Below are 14,932 nucleotides of genomic sequence, written 5' to 3' on the forward strand. Positions count from 1 at the left end.
CACGATATCTTAAAAAGGAAGGAAAAGACAATTAACTTATAAACGGATTAAATATTTTAGAATTTTTCAGAACTGGATGATTCTTTCGTTTGACACAAGTCTTTCATGACAATCAGATGATGGGCAAGTGGCAATTTTTATGGTAGTTAATATAAAAATTGTGCCAAGAATAATTTTTGCCGTTCGGGTCTTCTTTATTTTTAATCATTTCTATATTATATTTAAAAAAAATCCCGAAAAAATCTATTGGCAGCAATGGTCATAAATAAATAATTCAATAAAATTTGATAACGATATTCCCCTCTGTCTCTATTTAGACTCTTGGCCTTTTAAAATTTTTGCAAAAAATAAATTATTGATGGTAATTTTAATATATTGTTGAAGAGAGTTAACAAGTCCATGAAAATGTTTTTCCACTTCCTCGACAATCTAATAATATTTATAGCTTGTTAACTTTAGATACTACATACGAGTTAAGCTATATGGCAATAAAATTGTTCTTTATTGCTTCATTTTCTCTCAAACTATTGCCATGTACAAGCTTGAATTTTTCATAATTTTGCTTTTAGCATATACTGCAAATGAATATAGTGCTGCTGACAGTATTCAAGGGAGTTCAATTCCTTTAGCAAATGTAAATATTAAAAGTGTGGCAGCCAAAGGTGTATTCATAGGATTAATGAATCTTAGTTTCAATAGTAAATATTGGAAATTTAAACTTACGTATTTACTATACTTATTTACATTTAATATATTACAGTTAGTTTGATTGGATTTCATTATCCTGTAGTGATGCCTGGAAATTGTAAGCTTATTTATTTTGTTTTTTATTCTCATTAAAAATTCATAAGCATTTCAAATTTATATGTACTTTTTTAGTAACTCTTCCAATGTCGGTTCCTGTAGACTTTGCTGGATTTGTTGGAATCTTAACATTTAATTAAACGTGACAATTTAAAAAAAAATTAAATAATTTCATACCTGCTAAGGCTTAAAAATGTAATTGAATATTCCAATAAATAAAAACCATTAAAAATGTTAAATTATTTTTCACTTAATTCTAGTTCTCACCACGAAACCATCATTATCCATTTCAATCATCACAAAATTAAATTGGTTGTTGCATTAGTAACCTGAATGATAATTTAAATATTTTAAAAATATTATTCATAATTCTCATTCAAAAATTTTGTAATCATCACAAAAGGTATTTTATGGTTAAGCGAACTGATTGACCTTCATTACTTTTGTGTATGCATTATAAAATATTGATTCCATTTCTAAATTTCAAAGCCATCGATACTTCCCTTGATATTGTATTTTCGTTCCTTTCTAGGTCTATTGAGCATAAATCGGATTCCAATTTATTAAATCAATCACTTGTGAATATGTATACATTTGGAAAAGCTGTGAACGCAGCATCACAGCACAAGGTTGAAATTATGTTTCGTTGAATTTTTTTTAATGTTTCATACCTGTCTCAAACATTTATATGGAAAAGAAATGTGATAAAACTTACTGACATTTTCTTTAATACCAAATGTAAAAATCCTTTTGTGTTGTTTTGTTTTACTTCTTACAAGATTATGAAGAAAAACTTTTCCACTTATTCCTTCTGAAAAAAACATTTCAAACACAGCTTTATTAAAAAAAGTCAGAAAGTAATGAGTTAATTTTTTTACAATAAATTTCGTATTAACTCTAATGCTATATGAAGGCACTTTTAAAACTTAAATGTTATTAACAGTAGATTGTGAAGAGACTCATCACTCTACTAATGAATTAGGTACTTTTAATCACTTTAGTAAAATAAAAACTTTTACAGTGTTTTTAATTTTTATACTTTAAGCACGTTTTCAAAAAAAGTTCGTGATTTTTTATTCCACCCCATACTGTTTTTTAGTAAGTGCTTGACTCACAATGAAGAGGTTGTTTATTTTTCCAATTATTTTAATTCCTTTGATAAGCTTAAATATGTAACAAACAGCAAAAAAATGTTACGAAAGCTTGAAGGACAAAAAAGTAAAGTTCTTAATTTAATTATGGAAATCATCTCTAGAATGTTCACCGGACGGAACTTTTGTGGAATGCAGAGCTTTTTGTCAACTTTACTGTATATCAACTTTCAATGATTTCAAATGATATTCAAAATATTATTCGAATTTCAAAGACTGGAAAATCCATATCAGATATGAGATTTAAACAAGGTGTTAATTGACATGTCACACTTATTTTTCAGTAGTTAATTCATCACTTTGTGTATGCAATCAGAATTTCGTTCGTGTCACGAAGAGGTGAAAGGGTATTGAAATTTCTCAACTATTAAATTCATTATTCAATTAACTTCACTTAACAAGTAATTTAATCTATAATGAAATTTCAAATGTCTATTAGTATCTAAAATAAATGAAGAATGGGTTGCTTGCTAGTGTTATAAAGGTTTTATAAACTACAATAATCATTGATTATAAAACTGCGCATTTAAAGAATGTGAAGCAATTGAGGAATACTTAGAATGTTCTAATTGTGAGAAACGCTGCTTTAAAAATCCACGTACAGTATACGATAAAGAAGGTTGTTATGAGCGATGTTTTTGTAAACAACCATATGTCAGAAATCAACTTAAACGATACATGTGTTTTGTATGAAAATTGTCCACGCAAGACGATAGGACTATCGATTTTTGATTTTTGTTGTTTAATAAAATATGAAGTATTTCTACTTTCTATATTTCAGTACGATATCGTAGAAATGAAGCTTATAGCTGTCAATCTGAATGGAAAGTAACATGTCAAAATCTCAACGAAAAATGTAAATCATTAAGGTTTGAATGCAAATGTGGTTGCAATTATGAACAATCTGTTGGTAATGTTAGACATAAAAATGGAAGCTGTATTCAACATACAAATAATGATTTAAGTAGAGAGACCATTTGCTTTAATTATGCCAGGACAATGTTGTGCTTTTCCCGAACAACTGATGCTGTGTTTAAGATGATATTCTTAGCTAAAATTGTTTCGAAGAAAAAGTTGCAAAGTTATTCAATAAAACTGGTCACCCTAGAGTTAAGTCAAAACAATAAAAAAAAGTTCCCTAAGCTGTTATTTTTATGGACAAGTTTATCATACAGCAAAATTTTTGATGGTAATAAATTGCAATAAAACTACAGCTGTCTGTTTTGTGTGGTATAAATATACTACATTTTGGTCTTTCTATTTTACTTTGTTCTTTACAAGTATACTTATAATAATGAAAGTTTTTGCTTCCTTTATTTTGGTAATTTTATTTCCATGTTATTTTTGTTCATCTACATGTGATAAGATATGTACACAAAATCAAGTTTACTCATCGAAAGTTTCACAATGTCAAAATACTTGTTGGAACCGCAGATTTAATGAGACATCAAAGTGTCAAACTTCTCCTGGATGTGTTTGCAAGAGTGGTTTCTTGAGACATCCAGATACGTATGAATGCGTTTCAGAACATCTATGTCCAAAGCAAACAAATCATGCACAATGTGCTAAAAATGAAGTTTATCAAATTTGCATCAATAACTCTTTTGGATGTGAGATGACGTGTGATTCAAGAAAAGAAGACCCGAAGAAATGTTTGTGTAGAAGTGGTTGTACGTGCAAGAATGGATATGTAAGGAGCTCTGTGACATTTCAATGCATCCCTAGTACAGAATGTGAAAGTATGTAATAATCCTTACTCCTAATGGTAGTAGAAATAATATTTTTTTTTTGTATAGAGTGTCCAATCGGCTATACATATAATACAAACTTAAAGAGATGTGTAATAAATTGTGTAAATAATTTGTATACTTGCCCAAAAAATCAAACGTATCTTCAGTGCGGATCTAAATGTAGAGAACCTAAATGCCCATCACACAAAAACGAAAGTTTAAGTGTTTGCACTCAAGAATGCACAGCAGGATGCTATTGTGACTACAAAAAAGGATATAAAAGAGATTTGGTGACAAACAAATGTGTTTTATCGGCTGACTGTTCACGTAGGTATAAAATAATATGAAATGTTTCACATACAAATACACTGTAGGAAATGTGAATAACAAGGGTCAAGATATTTTTGTTGAGTGTAAGGCTTCACATTTCTCATCTCAAATTAGAGCCATTGTCCGTCAAAAATGACAAATTGAAAATGTCTTGATAAAATTAAGCAATGAAGTGTTTTTATGGATAATTTTTCTTACTAAAAGATCTGTTGACATGAAGATTGCTTGCATAAACATTACTTAGCATACTCAAATTGTCGTAACTACATAGCATTAGTTAGGAAAAGAAAAAGTTTCAAAACTTTACCATTAGCCTATAATAATTTGTTATAGAACAATAAAATTGTATTGTGCATTATATTACTATGGTCATTCCATATGTCGACAGTTGGTATAAAAAATGAAAGCTGAGAATTAAAGAGATAGAACGTGATCCTAATTTTAGAATGAATGATGTTTGCGTTAGTTACTAAATTACTTTTGTACAAAAAGTAAATAAGAAAGGCAATGAATATTGAGAATTATGTGGTACCTTTTTTTACTCATTCCACACGTCTGACTACTATTTTTCATTTCCTCATAGAATGTCCTGAAAATGAGAAAATTGAATGCGGAAATCCATTATGTGAACAAACGTGTGCAACAATTGATGAAAAATGCACAAAATTTCCTATCCGCTGTGAATGTAAGTTGCTTAAATGTAGCTATTATTTTAAATTACTTAATCATTTATTTATTTAAACTACATTTTGACGATCAAATTCAATTACAATTAATTTTAAATTTATGTAGATAAATGCTATTGTGATGATGGGTACATACGAGCTTTTGAAGACAGTCAATGTGTAAGCAGAAAGCAATGTCCGATTATTAATAGGGAGAGTGGTAAATCCTCAATAAATTAATAGAACCAAAGCCCGACCAGAAACTATTGCAAAAATTGTTAAAATTGAAATGATTATTAAAAATTGTAATTTTCAGAATACCCAATGAAATAAAATAATACTTTAGGTATAACGAAAATTATGAAATATTAAGTACCTGTATTGATAAAGAAGTGTGTTTAAATTATTTCTCATTTACTCAAATACATGCTATTTGAATAAAATTTGAGTATTTTTGAGATGAATATAGATAAATGTATTTAAAAATTTTAAATAAAATTTTATTTTATTGGAGACTGTGTTGCAGTATTTATCAAGAATTCGAAATGACAGCACTCAGTTTAGGTTTTCTCTTATCAGCATTTATTGCTGTGTTGTTCAGGTATGATGATTCGGAGCACATTTTAAATTTTTATTAACATTTTTAATCCATATAATTATTTCTTTGTCGTAATTTATTTGGTATACTTAACTTCATTTTCCTTTAACCTAATAAATTCATACCAAATTAAATGTACCTATTGCCTCATCATTTTTTTAAGTGTTGAAGCATTTCATGATATTCAAATTAAGGAATGCAATGCACCTCATATGTCATTTCACAATCCCCTTAGGCCGGATTTACTTTGTCAGCATGGCTGTAGAGAAGGTAAATAACCAATCATATTCGATTGCAAATTTTGATGACGAAACGAGTCAAAAAAGTGACAATTAAACACTAGGGTGCTACTGTGAACAAAACTACATTTTGAACAGACGAACTGGAAAATGCCAACCTGCTAAGTCACATTATTGTAATGAAAATGAATATGTTGGATGTGGCGATGGAGTATGCGCTAATTTTTGCGCTACAACAAGAGATTATACATGTGACTTGTCTGCATATCATTGCGGATATACCTGCTTTTGTAAACCTGGGTACATTAGATTGAGTACCAATGGACCTTGTATACCTGAAGAGGATTGTCCAAGAGCACTTATTGATGAATATTTAGAGGATATGAAATAAATTTTAAATCTTGTCATTCTAGATTCTTATTTCTACACAAATTAAAATTTAAATTTTGAGTAATTACTAATCCATTTTGATCTTTTTACTCAGAAATCTTAGTTGATCCAGAACAATGTGGACCTAATGAAATATATCATCATGCAAACAAAACAGATCATTGCTTAATCGGATGTAAATCAGGTAGGAATATTAAGACAATTTCCTAAAAAAATTAAATTGTTAATAAGCATAAAATTTTGAAGGTTGTCACTGTAAACCGGGTTATATAATGATGGACAAAGGATGCGTACCAGCAAAGTTTGGTGATGGTAAGCAAAACATTGCAGAATTATAAATCTTTATAAGAATAAAACATTTTTTTAGTCAAGTGCGGAGAAAATGAGGAACTTAAATGTGGAACATATGATTGTCAGAAATTTTGTGATATTGGAACCGATCCAATGTGCAACTTAAACAGATTTGATTGTTACTACAGTTACGAATGTGTTTGTAAAGAAGGATACATAAGAATTGATGAAGCTGAGTGTATTCCAGTTGAGAATTGTCCAAGAGAAGTCTTTTTGCTTGATTATGAGGAAGATTAATAACATCCAGCAGTAGAAATTCTTCAATGTAAATTGTTACCTCGTGGCTGACGATCATCATATGTTGAAATACATATTTATTCAGCTGTAATAGACGTATATGTATATTCGCTAAATAAAATATTTAAAATTTCAATTTCGAAAAAAAGCACAATGAATTTCGAAAAAGCTTTTTATTCAAGCTCAAAAAATGTCAACCGTCTTTAAGTTCGAAGAAAAAAAACAAAGAAACTTGTTGAATGTTTGTTTTCTAAACCCCGCTATAATGACACTTGCAGCATATTATAGATCCATGCGATTTCTTTGAATGTGATGTTATCGGCGTTTTCATTATGTTACTCGATTTCGTTGTATTTATTAAAATTTTTGATTTCTTCTTATTCAAAAATATTTCCTTCTTCTCATATAGCAGAATGAGGAGAGAAAAACGAAAACATGACCGGTTTCTTTAATACATTTCATGCCTTTTTTTGAACCAACACATTCTTAACGGAAATTCAAAAACAATACTTCCACAAAATATATGAAGATTGTGTAATGAAATTCAAGCGCTGAGCGTAAGCCACTCTTAGTTCAACTCCATATTTTATTATAATCGGATGCGTTAAAAACCAGCTCGTTTAATATTTAATTATTCGTGGCACATTTAAGTTATTTTTTAATTCCATTCTACTTAGTGAAGCTGAATAAGAATTCAATAAATTATTGTGAATAGACCTGCAAATTAAATGATTAAATTTTAAAAGAAACGCATTGAAGAGCAAACATTTGTAGACGTGCCTAAATTTACAAAAATAAGTAAAAGAATAACATTTTCAAGGCAGTAGGAAATAAAAAAACAAGAAGAAAAAAAAAATCGAAAGACTAAAGCGAAAAAATATCAAGTAAGACAGTAGCAGACGTTTTTTGAAAACATTTTAAGATGGCGTTTTGTGTACTGAGACAATTGGCAAAAACTCCTATCGCTACAAGAGAACGCATTGCACTTTTAGCTCCAGCTGCAGTAAGCTTGATGTGGAAAGGAAATGTAAGCGATTTAGGAGTAAATCAATAATTTTTGTTGTTTAAAGAATTATAATCTACAAAATTTCAAGGACATGAATTCAAAGATTTGCATATATATGAGTAAATTTTGTATTGTCTCTATCATTTACTCACATAATGTTGAGGAACCAAAAAAAAAAGTTGTTTTTGTTAACGACTACAAAAAATCGGCTAACAACAACAAAGCGAATTTTTAAAATGAAGGGGAATGAAGAGAGTTGAGTGTGTTAAGAATACATGTTCAAAACAGGCAACGCAATTTTCCATATATGAAAATATAAACAGATGTTTTCTCATTTTTTCAGTCGATAATGTCACTTTAATGAAGAAGAAAACGAAGAAATTCTTAGTTGTATTTAGATGTGTGCTGCATATCATGATCTTAATGTGTAATTCTATAGCTCCCTTTTGATAATTGAAATGGCACAAGAGCATTTTTATGCACTTGAATTTATAAATGCCGAAATTTAATATAGGACTCAAAAGCTTCCGACCTTTGATGCCTTAATTTACGCGTGGAATTGTAAAGTACTTAGACTTCAATTTTCAGTGAACACAAATTTTATGTTTTTGAGTGAAGTAATAAAAAAACAGTTGATAAAGAGTTCTCTTTCGACACTCATATAAATACATAGACTTACATAAAGGCATATATAAAATTGATACTACCGCGACCAGTAAATAAACTGTATATTGTTTAATTTTTTGAAAAAAAAAAAACACATTTATGCAAATTAATTATTTATTGTTGATGTATTTGCCTTTAAAATTATTTTTCAAAAACCGCGATAAAATTAATGAATTAATTTTTTGTTATTATATGCGTTGGTTGACCGCGTCATAACAGAAGCGTTGAATTTCTTGGCCTATTTTGATTTTGAAATGCGTATCAATGTCTTTAACAGAAAAAACTTAATAAATACATTTTGTTGTGCACGTAAGCTTAACAGATGAAAATTTCTCCTATACACGTTACAACTCTCACGTAACTATTTTTTTATTAATTGCGTTCCTCTGCCATCTTTATTTACAGTCTTTTTCCACATCACTTAATGTCCAATGCTCAAACAAAAATAATCAAGTTAACAAATCAACCATATTTGATCAAGCTAGAGCCTACTCAAAGGAAAATATAAAGAAAAATGCTCGAAAATATGTTAGCGATAGCGACTCAGATTCCGATTCAGATGCAGAAAGACGCAAAAAGGTAATTTTTTATTTTGACTATTTTTAATTGGCACGTTTAAGTCGATCTTCTTCTTGTTATACTGAAACAATATTTTCTATCACTTCCTTATGTGGTATTTATAGATTTGATGTTAATTGAGTAGAATAAACCAATTAGTATGTTTAACAATGTGAAATAATAATCAAATAGTGATAATCAACATAGAAAAAATTATTTAAAAAATCCAGATAATTGGATATACACTACTTATTAGAGTTCATATCAATTGAGAACAATAATCCTCGTTAAACATTTTCACGAACTTGCTCATTTATATTCCTCTCAAATTCATGATAAGAATTTCTAATGAGGAGCATATTTTTTTTAATATTCGAATCAAATCTCTTGAAAAAACTGCTGTTGTGATTTTAACCCTTCTGAATATTACCTAGAGAGTTTTTGTTCTTGTTCATGCTTTGTTATTGTTATTAATAATTTATGTGTGTATTTTTGCTATTTTTTCTAACATAAAGTTTTACCATAAAATTCAAGTTTTTTAGACAGTCGCTGAAATGAATATAGGTGTTTTATACATTACAAAACTCAAAGACACAGATTAAAATCCATTCATTTTTTCAAGTTTTCAATGAAATTCATTTATTTTGCCATTTCAATTTCAAGAAATATTTTTATGTAAATGGGTTGGCATTGCTTTTAAACCGATCTAATGTTCTCCGTCTGCCGATCAAATTTCCATATTCTTCCAATAACTCATTCATATGTGTTTTTATAAATTCTTTATTTGTATTTAAACAAACGTAAAATTATGTTTTAATAACTTGTTAATGTTAGTAATATGAACTTTTTACTACTTATCAGCAGCTATATGAAATGCCGGTAAATAAAAACAAATATTTTTTAAACACATTCTCTATATAAATTCAATTTGCTGATAGAAAATCAATTTGCGACGTCTTTAAGCAATATGCAAGATTTTTGAGTGTTTTTGTTTGTGTCCATTAATGGCACATATAATAAAGTAATTTATTTATGAACTTATGAGAAAAATAAGTTTGTAAATAAATATGCTGAAAAATTGATAACTTGCCTCGTGTTACTGAATCACTTTTGATCAATTTTGGTAATTTTTTGATTTTCTTTGGTCAGTTCTGTTCTTTTTGTAAAAATTCTTCAACATTTTAAGATAACATGATTAACATAACTAGTATGGTTTAATTTTGGGCACATATTTTAAGTTTTGAAATAACTTAGGATTTTCTTTGGACATAAAAACTTTGTTTTTATTGTAACGTAATCTGTTAGTTGTAATCATGGAAAATTATTGTTCCAATTATTTTTTGAAACAAACAATTTATTTTTGTAAGCCGCATTTGATAAAATAAATTGAACAAATATGAACTGTCAATGGTCTACATTTATCACAAGAAATATAATTTTTAACAAGAGGAACATTTTAGTTGACGTTTAATCAGTTTTTAAAGCTTTAATTCTTGCTTTTTTTTTTTTTAAATTCATGTCTTAACATGCAATTATCGAGTAAAAGGCATCTAAAAGATTCATCCTAACTTTTTAAGAAATTTATCTATCTCTAGAAGCACTCACAATCCCGAGCAGCACAATGCGACTTACCCTCATTAGGACTACTTCTCGCCTTCTCGTATTAACGTAGTAGTGTCTAAGTGAACACGTTGTGCTTTTGGGGAATTGAATCCTTAACATTGCAAATCAACTTTTATTACATCAATCAATGTCAAAATGTGCTAATAATTAATGGTCTGTGTTGGTGATAATGATGATTAATTAATGTTTTGGATATTTATGCTACTGCATTTCCTTTCATATTATATGAATCTGAATTATCTTTTCTATCATTGCAATATTAAATATAAGAAACTTAAAAAATTGCTTCTGTTTATGCACAAAAACGAGCAAATCGAAATGAATTTAGAGGTAATTTTCAATATTAATTTTATAACAGGTCAATGAATTTTAAGCAAATAACAAAGCAAGCAATACTACCATCGTTGTGTTGGTTTGTTGTTGCCGGAATTACATTTATGTATGATTTTTTTGTCGTGTGATTCACACTCATTCGCTCTTGAACGCTTATGCTCAGCATTATTTGTAATTAATAACCTTGAAAGAGCAGAAAGACGTAGAAAAGCGAATATACAAGAGGAAAGAAAACAAAAAACGTGCCAACATAAAAATATGCGATTTTCCTTGATTTTAATAATAATGAATAAAATAAGAATGAGTTGTAATGGAAATGATTATTATTACATTTTATATTTTGTTGATCTTATTTTAGAAAGATGCATACACTAGCAAATTTTGGAGACAAAAGATGAGAACATTACACGGCATATTCGATGTCAACAATGATGGCGTGATCTCGTTTGATGATTTCAAATGTTTGGCAAATAATTTTGGTGATTTAGGACATTTATCGAGAGAAGAAATGGTCGAATTTATCGAAGTTTTACGTGTATGTGTTTCATTTCCATTTTATTAGTGATTTATGCTTTAAGACCTTTATATATAATTTTAGATAACTTGGGAGACAAATTTCGGTGAAGTAGATCCTTATAATTTGGTATCTGTAGAGCAATATCTGACAGAGATGTATCATGCGATGACGGACAAAGATTTGAGGAAAAAGGTTCACAAATTCCTGCCTTACCTATTTCAAGCAGTTGATAAAGATCATTCCGGTGAAATATCGATTGAAGAATTTAAATTATTCTTTAAATGTCTTGGCTTAACAGAACGAGATGCAGAAATGTCATTTGCTGCTATTGATAAAAATAGTGATGGAGTTTTATCCATCAAAGAATTTGTAAAATTGGGACGTGATTTCTTCTTAACAGAAAATCCTAAACGAGTTTCGAAAAATTTCTGGGGACCATTAGTGTCTGATCACTAAGAACTACTTGTTATTAAATATAGAATATTTTATTGAAGGATATAATATTAACAATTAATTATCACTGTGTGGCATGCAATGAACTCATTTTTTATGCTCGATATTTTTTAAAAAATAATTTGATATAAAATAAAAAATGGCTATAAAAAGTTACAAAAATTTTTTATTCCATATGTTGTTGCTTACATGTATCGTTCTTTTTAATTTACATAAATTTTGTCACTGTACCATACGTGTTCTTATAGTCTCTTCTATTGTACCTGTAGGCATATTACAAGCCAATAATGTAAGTAATTATTATTATTTAAATTAACAGGAAAAACGTGTTCAAATTTACTTCCAGTCAATATCTTCAGTACTTATCAATAATTCATTTTGTTATAACCTTTTTTGAAAAAAATATACAGATACCATGAATATAAAATTTATATAACACCGAGTATTTTGATGAAAACAAATGTCATTAAATTTTATTTTTCGTTTAGCTTAATAAACACTTTACATTGTGATAACCTTATTTTTAGAACTTATCAATTTCTCAATGTTTAAAACATGTGAGTACCGATTTTTATCAATATGTACGTTTTTGTGCGTGTGATTTCACTAAAAACCAGCAGTAAATACAGAAAATTTGTAACAATACAAGTTGTTGCAATTCATTCAGTCGTGTTTGGGTCACTGGCTTATTTTTTCACAGCAATCAGCTATTTGCTCGGGACATAAAATTTATAATATTATCAGGAGTTTTGAGCGAAACGACTATCTGCTTATGATGAAGCTTTCTTTGTTTTGGGTTACAACTTCTATGCAAAAGTGCAAAATTTTTAAGTTCCATCAATAACATACTCATACATTACAACATGTAAACCATATTTTCACATTTTAAATGCTGCCATCATTTCTGTATCAGTACGAAAATTTTTTAAAAGAAGTTTTTTATACTGAGTTTCATATTTGGGTTTGAAATGATCTAAACTTGTTTTATGGTATGCTACGGTACAGAAAAGTTTGACCACAACTCAACCCGCTGTTGATATGTTTCTAAACACAAATATGCATATTAGAATTTTTGTATATAATCTAATCATACGTAGGTCGTGAGTAAAAGTTTATGGAATTGTACATGAGTCGTGTTCATATTAAATTTAATTTCATCATTTGTCTTCTTACTCTTCTCTTTTCAATAACTGTCTGGTAAAGTATAAATGCTTTAAAAAAACTCTGATAACGACTCCAGTTGAATTGTCATTTAATCTAAAAATTCTTTTGACAATCTTTTCTTTAATTGTTTGCTTACTAATTGTTGACATAGATTTTCTGAACATGAAATTTAAGGCATTGTTCTGTAGTTTCATATGGCCTTGGAATTATTCAACCGTTCAAAATAGTAGTAATATTCAAACTATCCAAGCTGTTTAAATTATAAATCCTGGATTTAAAATATTAATTGAGTTTCTTTAATGTTGTATGTCTTTATTATATATTCATATTTTATTCCCTATCTGAAAAGATACAGAAGGTATTTCACATTTAAATCTTATAAGAGGTATCATGACAAAGACATTATCTTAACAGTTTCCAATTACAGGTAGAATGTACAGAATTGAAGTGTTTAAAGTTTCCCATTGATTTTTTTTTCCACAGATTTAAAATCTGTTTTAAATATAAAACATTTTCTGAATTTCATGTTTTCCCATCATAAGTATTGCACTTTTTGTTGGTTTTTTAAGAGCAGCTCAAAAGAAAGAAAATAAAATAAATAAGAAAAAATAATTTTTATAATAGAATTGAAAGGTTTTTTAAATAAATAAATATATTAAAAATTTGCTCTATTTTATTAGGCGCTCATAACACGATGGTATGTGAAAAAGAACTTAAACTGGTTCAGTTTGCCTTCAAAATGGTAATGTTTTTTTATTGCTTTATTTTATTCAGTTCCGACTGAGAAACACATGCATGTGAAGGATTTTTACGTATATCTTTCTTTCGTTTCTTCTATGTTCATTCTTTATTGTAAGGAACAAAAGAAGAGTAAAAGAGTGAATGAAGAAGTAGAAAATCAACATTATATAGAAGATAAAAGTTTTATTTTTATATTTCTCATGTTTATTGTCCTCCATTATTTCCCTTAACAGAGCTTCGTACATACAGGAGAACAGTGCCACAGCATTTTGTTATTGCTTTTAACAATACATCTACAATCTACAATAATAATGTTCCGTTGTATTCACTTTAAAGTTATGATAAAAAATAAGGCATCGTTCAAGTGGTTTCTTTCTTTTACAATTATTAGAGGTGCCATGAGCTGCTTCAATCAAAGAAATGGGAAGGAAGAAAATATCACTATTCTGAAAAGCCTTCCTTCTTAGTGTTGCAGCAATAGAAAAATCACTTGTAAAAAATACAAGATAATCACCTTTATCGTTATTCCTCTTCTTTCCATTTTCTGTTTTCTCAATAGATAGTAATGAAATAATGGATGCAAACATCAACAGACACATAATACATTCACATGTCTTTATGAAGATGTCTTATCTCTCAATCTATCGTTCCGCAATAAATGCAATGAAATATAAAGAAATACTTCATAAAAAAAGATTTTAATCTTTCAGTTTCTTATTTTTGAGCATAATTTTTTAAGAGCAAGAATGTATATTTGAATAAAATATTAATAACTGAGATCATTTAAGTCGTATAAAAGCAAATTTGTTTTTGAAAGCATTTTCACTTTTTTAAGATCTAATAAAAAACAATCTACCTAATACCAAAATGCTAATTAAAAAGGTAATGTACAATTTGAAACTTATTTCTTTCATTTCATCTTAATTTAAAAAGACTTCTGTGCCAATAGACTCAATAAAAAGTTTTGAGCACGTTAGCGCCAATAATCCCATAATGAGAAGCTAAAGTGGAGAAAGAATAAATGTACATAAGAAAAACAAAATTTATGAGGTTAAATGGGAGGTAAAATAATTGCATAGGCAAGGCGCCTCTGGATTAATTTATTGTGTATCATATGTCTCAACTTACATGTGAGGGCTCAAGAAAGTATATGATAAGAAAATTATGTTGACTATATGAATAAGATTATGTGAACATAATGTAAAAATGATCGATTATCATGCATGCGTTTGACCTCATTATTATTGAGGTAGATTATCCTTTATAAAGATTTTTATAAAATTCTTAAACGATTGCTGTTTGATGATAAGATTAAAGAGTCCAAAAACAACAAATATGTGTGATTAACAAAAGAGTTTCTGATAAAAATCAAATAT

The 14,932-nt window shown here is 28.4% G+C and overlaps 2 protein-coding genes and 2 long non-coding RNA genes across 4 annotated transcripts; all 4 read left to right on the plus strand.

The window, feature by feature from the left end:
- The first annotated feature begins 526 nt into the window (after positions 1 to 526).
- Positions 527 to 1,016, plus strand: LOC139096197 (uncharacterized). The gene is made up of 3 exons (XR_011544931.1): positions 527 to 698; positions 761 to 805; positions 880 to 1,016. It is a non-coding gene; the product is annotated as an uncharacterized lncRNA (long non-coding RNA).
- A 2,225-nt stretch (positions 1,017 to 3,241) lies between these two features.
- Positions 3,242 to 6,653, plus strand: LOC139095757 (fibrillin-1-like). Its single transcript, XM_070647223.1, has 9 exons — positions 3,242 to 3,694; positions 3,752 to 4,012; positions 4,599 to 4,700; positions 4,808 to 4,871; positions 5,207 to 5,281; positions 5,442 to 5,548; positions 6,002 to 6,091; positions 6,154 to 6,219; positions 6,275 to 6,653. Exons 1-9 carry the CDS (start codon positions 3,250 to 3,252, stop codon positions 6,493 to 6,495), a joined length of 1,431 nt encoding a protein of 476 aa, XP_070503324.1. The 5' UTR covers positions 3,242 to 3,249; the 3' UTR covers positions 6,496 to 6,653.
- Positions 6,654 to 7,065: 412 nt separating this feature from the next.
- On the plus strand, positions 7,066 to 11,839 carry CBP (sarcoplasmic calcium-binding protein). The gene is made up of 4 exons (XM_070647748.1): positions 7,066 to 7,522; positions 8,573 to 8,746; positions 11,040 to 11,216; positions 11,280 to 11,839. Exons 1-4 carry the CDS (start codon positions 7,418 to 7,420, stop codon positions 11,652 to 11,654), a joined length of 831 nt encoding a protein of 276 aa, XP_070503849.1. The 5' UTR covers positions 7,066 to 7,417; the 3' UTR covers positions 11,655 to 11,839.
- LOC139096113 (uncharacterized) lies at positions 8,753 to 11,029 on the plus strand. Its single transcript, XR_011544923.1, has 3 exons — positions 8,753 to 9,207; positions 9,587 to 9,604; positions 10,321 to 11,029. It is a non-coding gene; the product is annotated as an uncharacterized lncRNA (long non-coding RNA).
- Positions 11,840 to 14,932: the final 3,093 nt, after the last annotated feature.

The sequence above is a fragment of the Chironomus tepperi genome, unplaced genomic scaffold (assembly GCF_022539635.2).
Source record: "Chironomus tepperi strain 1889 unplaced genomic scaffold, CSIRO-AGI_Ctep_v1 contig_376, whole genome shotgun sequence".
Taxonomy (NCBI): Eukaryota; Metazoa; Arthropoda; class Insecta; order Diptera; family Chironomidae; genus Chironomus; species Chironomus tepperi.

What these genes read in the sequence shown, in the direction of transcription:
- CBP (XM_070647748.1), top strand. Translation starts at nt 7,418, where the DNA reads ATGGCGTTTTGTGTACTGAGACAATTGGCAAAAACTCCTATCGCTACA. An exon ending in ATGCAGAAAGACGCAAAAAG is followed by an intron (nt 8,747 to 11,039) that starts GTAATTTTTTAT and finishes ATCTTATTTTAG; the next exon opens with AAAGATGCATACACTAGCAA. An exon ending in AATTTATCGAAGTTTTACGT is followed by an intron (nt 11,217 to 11,279) that starts GTATGTGTTTCA and finishes ATATAATTTTAG; the next exon opens with ATAACTTGGGAGACAAATTT.
- LOC139095757 (XM_070647223.1), top strand. Translation starts at nt 3,250, where the DNA reads ATGAAAGTTTTTGCTTCCTTTATTTTGGTAATTTTATTTCCATGTTAT. An exon ending in CCCTAGTACAGAATGTGAAA is followed by an intron (nt 3,695 to 3,751) that starts GTATGTAATAAT and finishes TTTTTTGTATAG; the next exon opens with AGTGTCCAATCGGCTATACA. An exon ending in ACCAGCAAAGTTTGGTGATG is followed by an intron (nt 6,220 to 6,274) that starts GTAAGCAAAACA and finishes ACATTTTTTTAG; the next exon opens with TCAAGTGCGGAGAAAATGAG.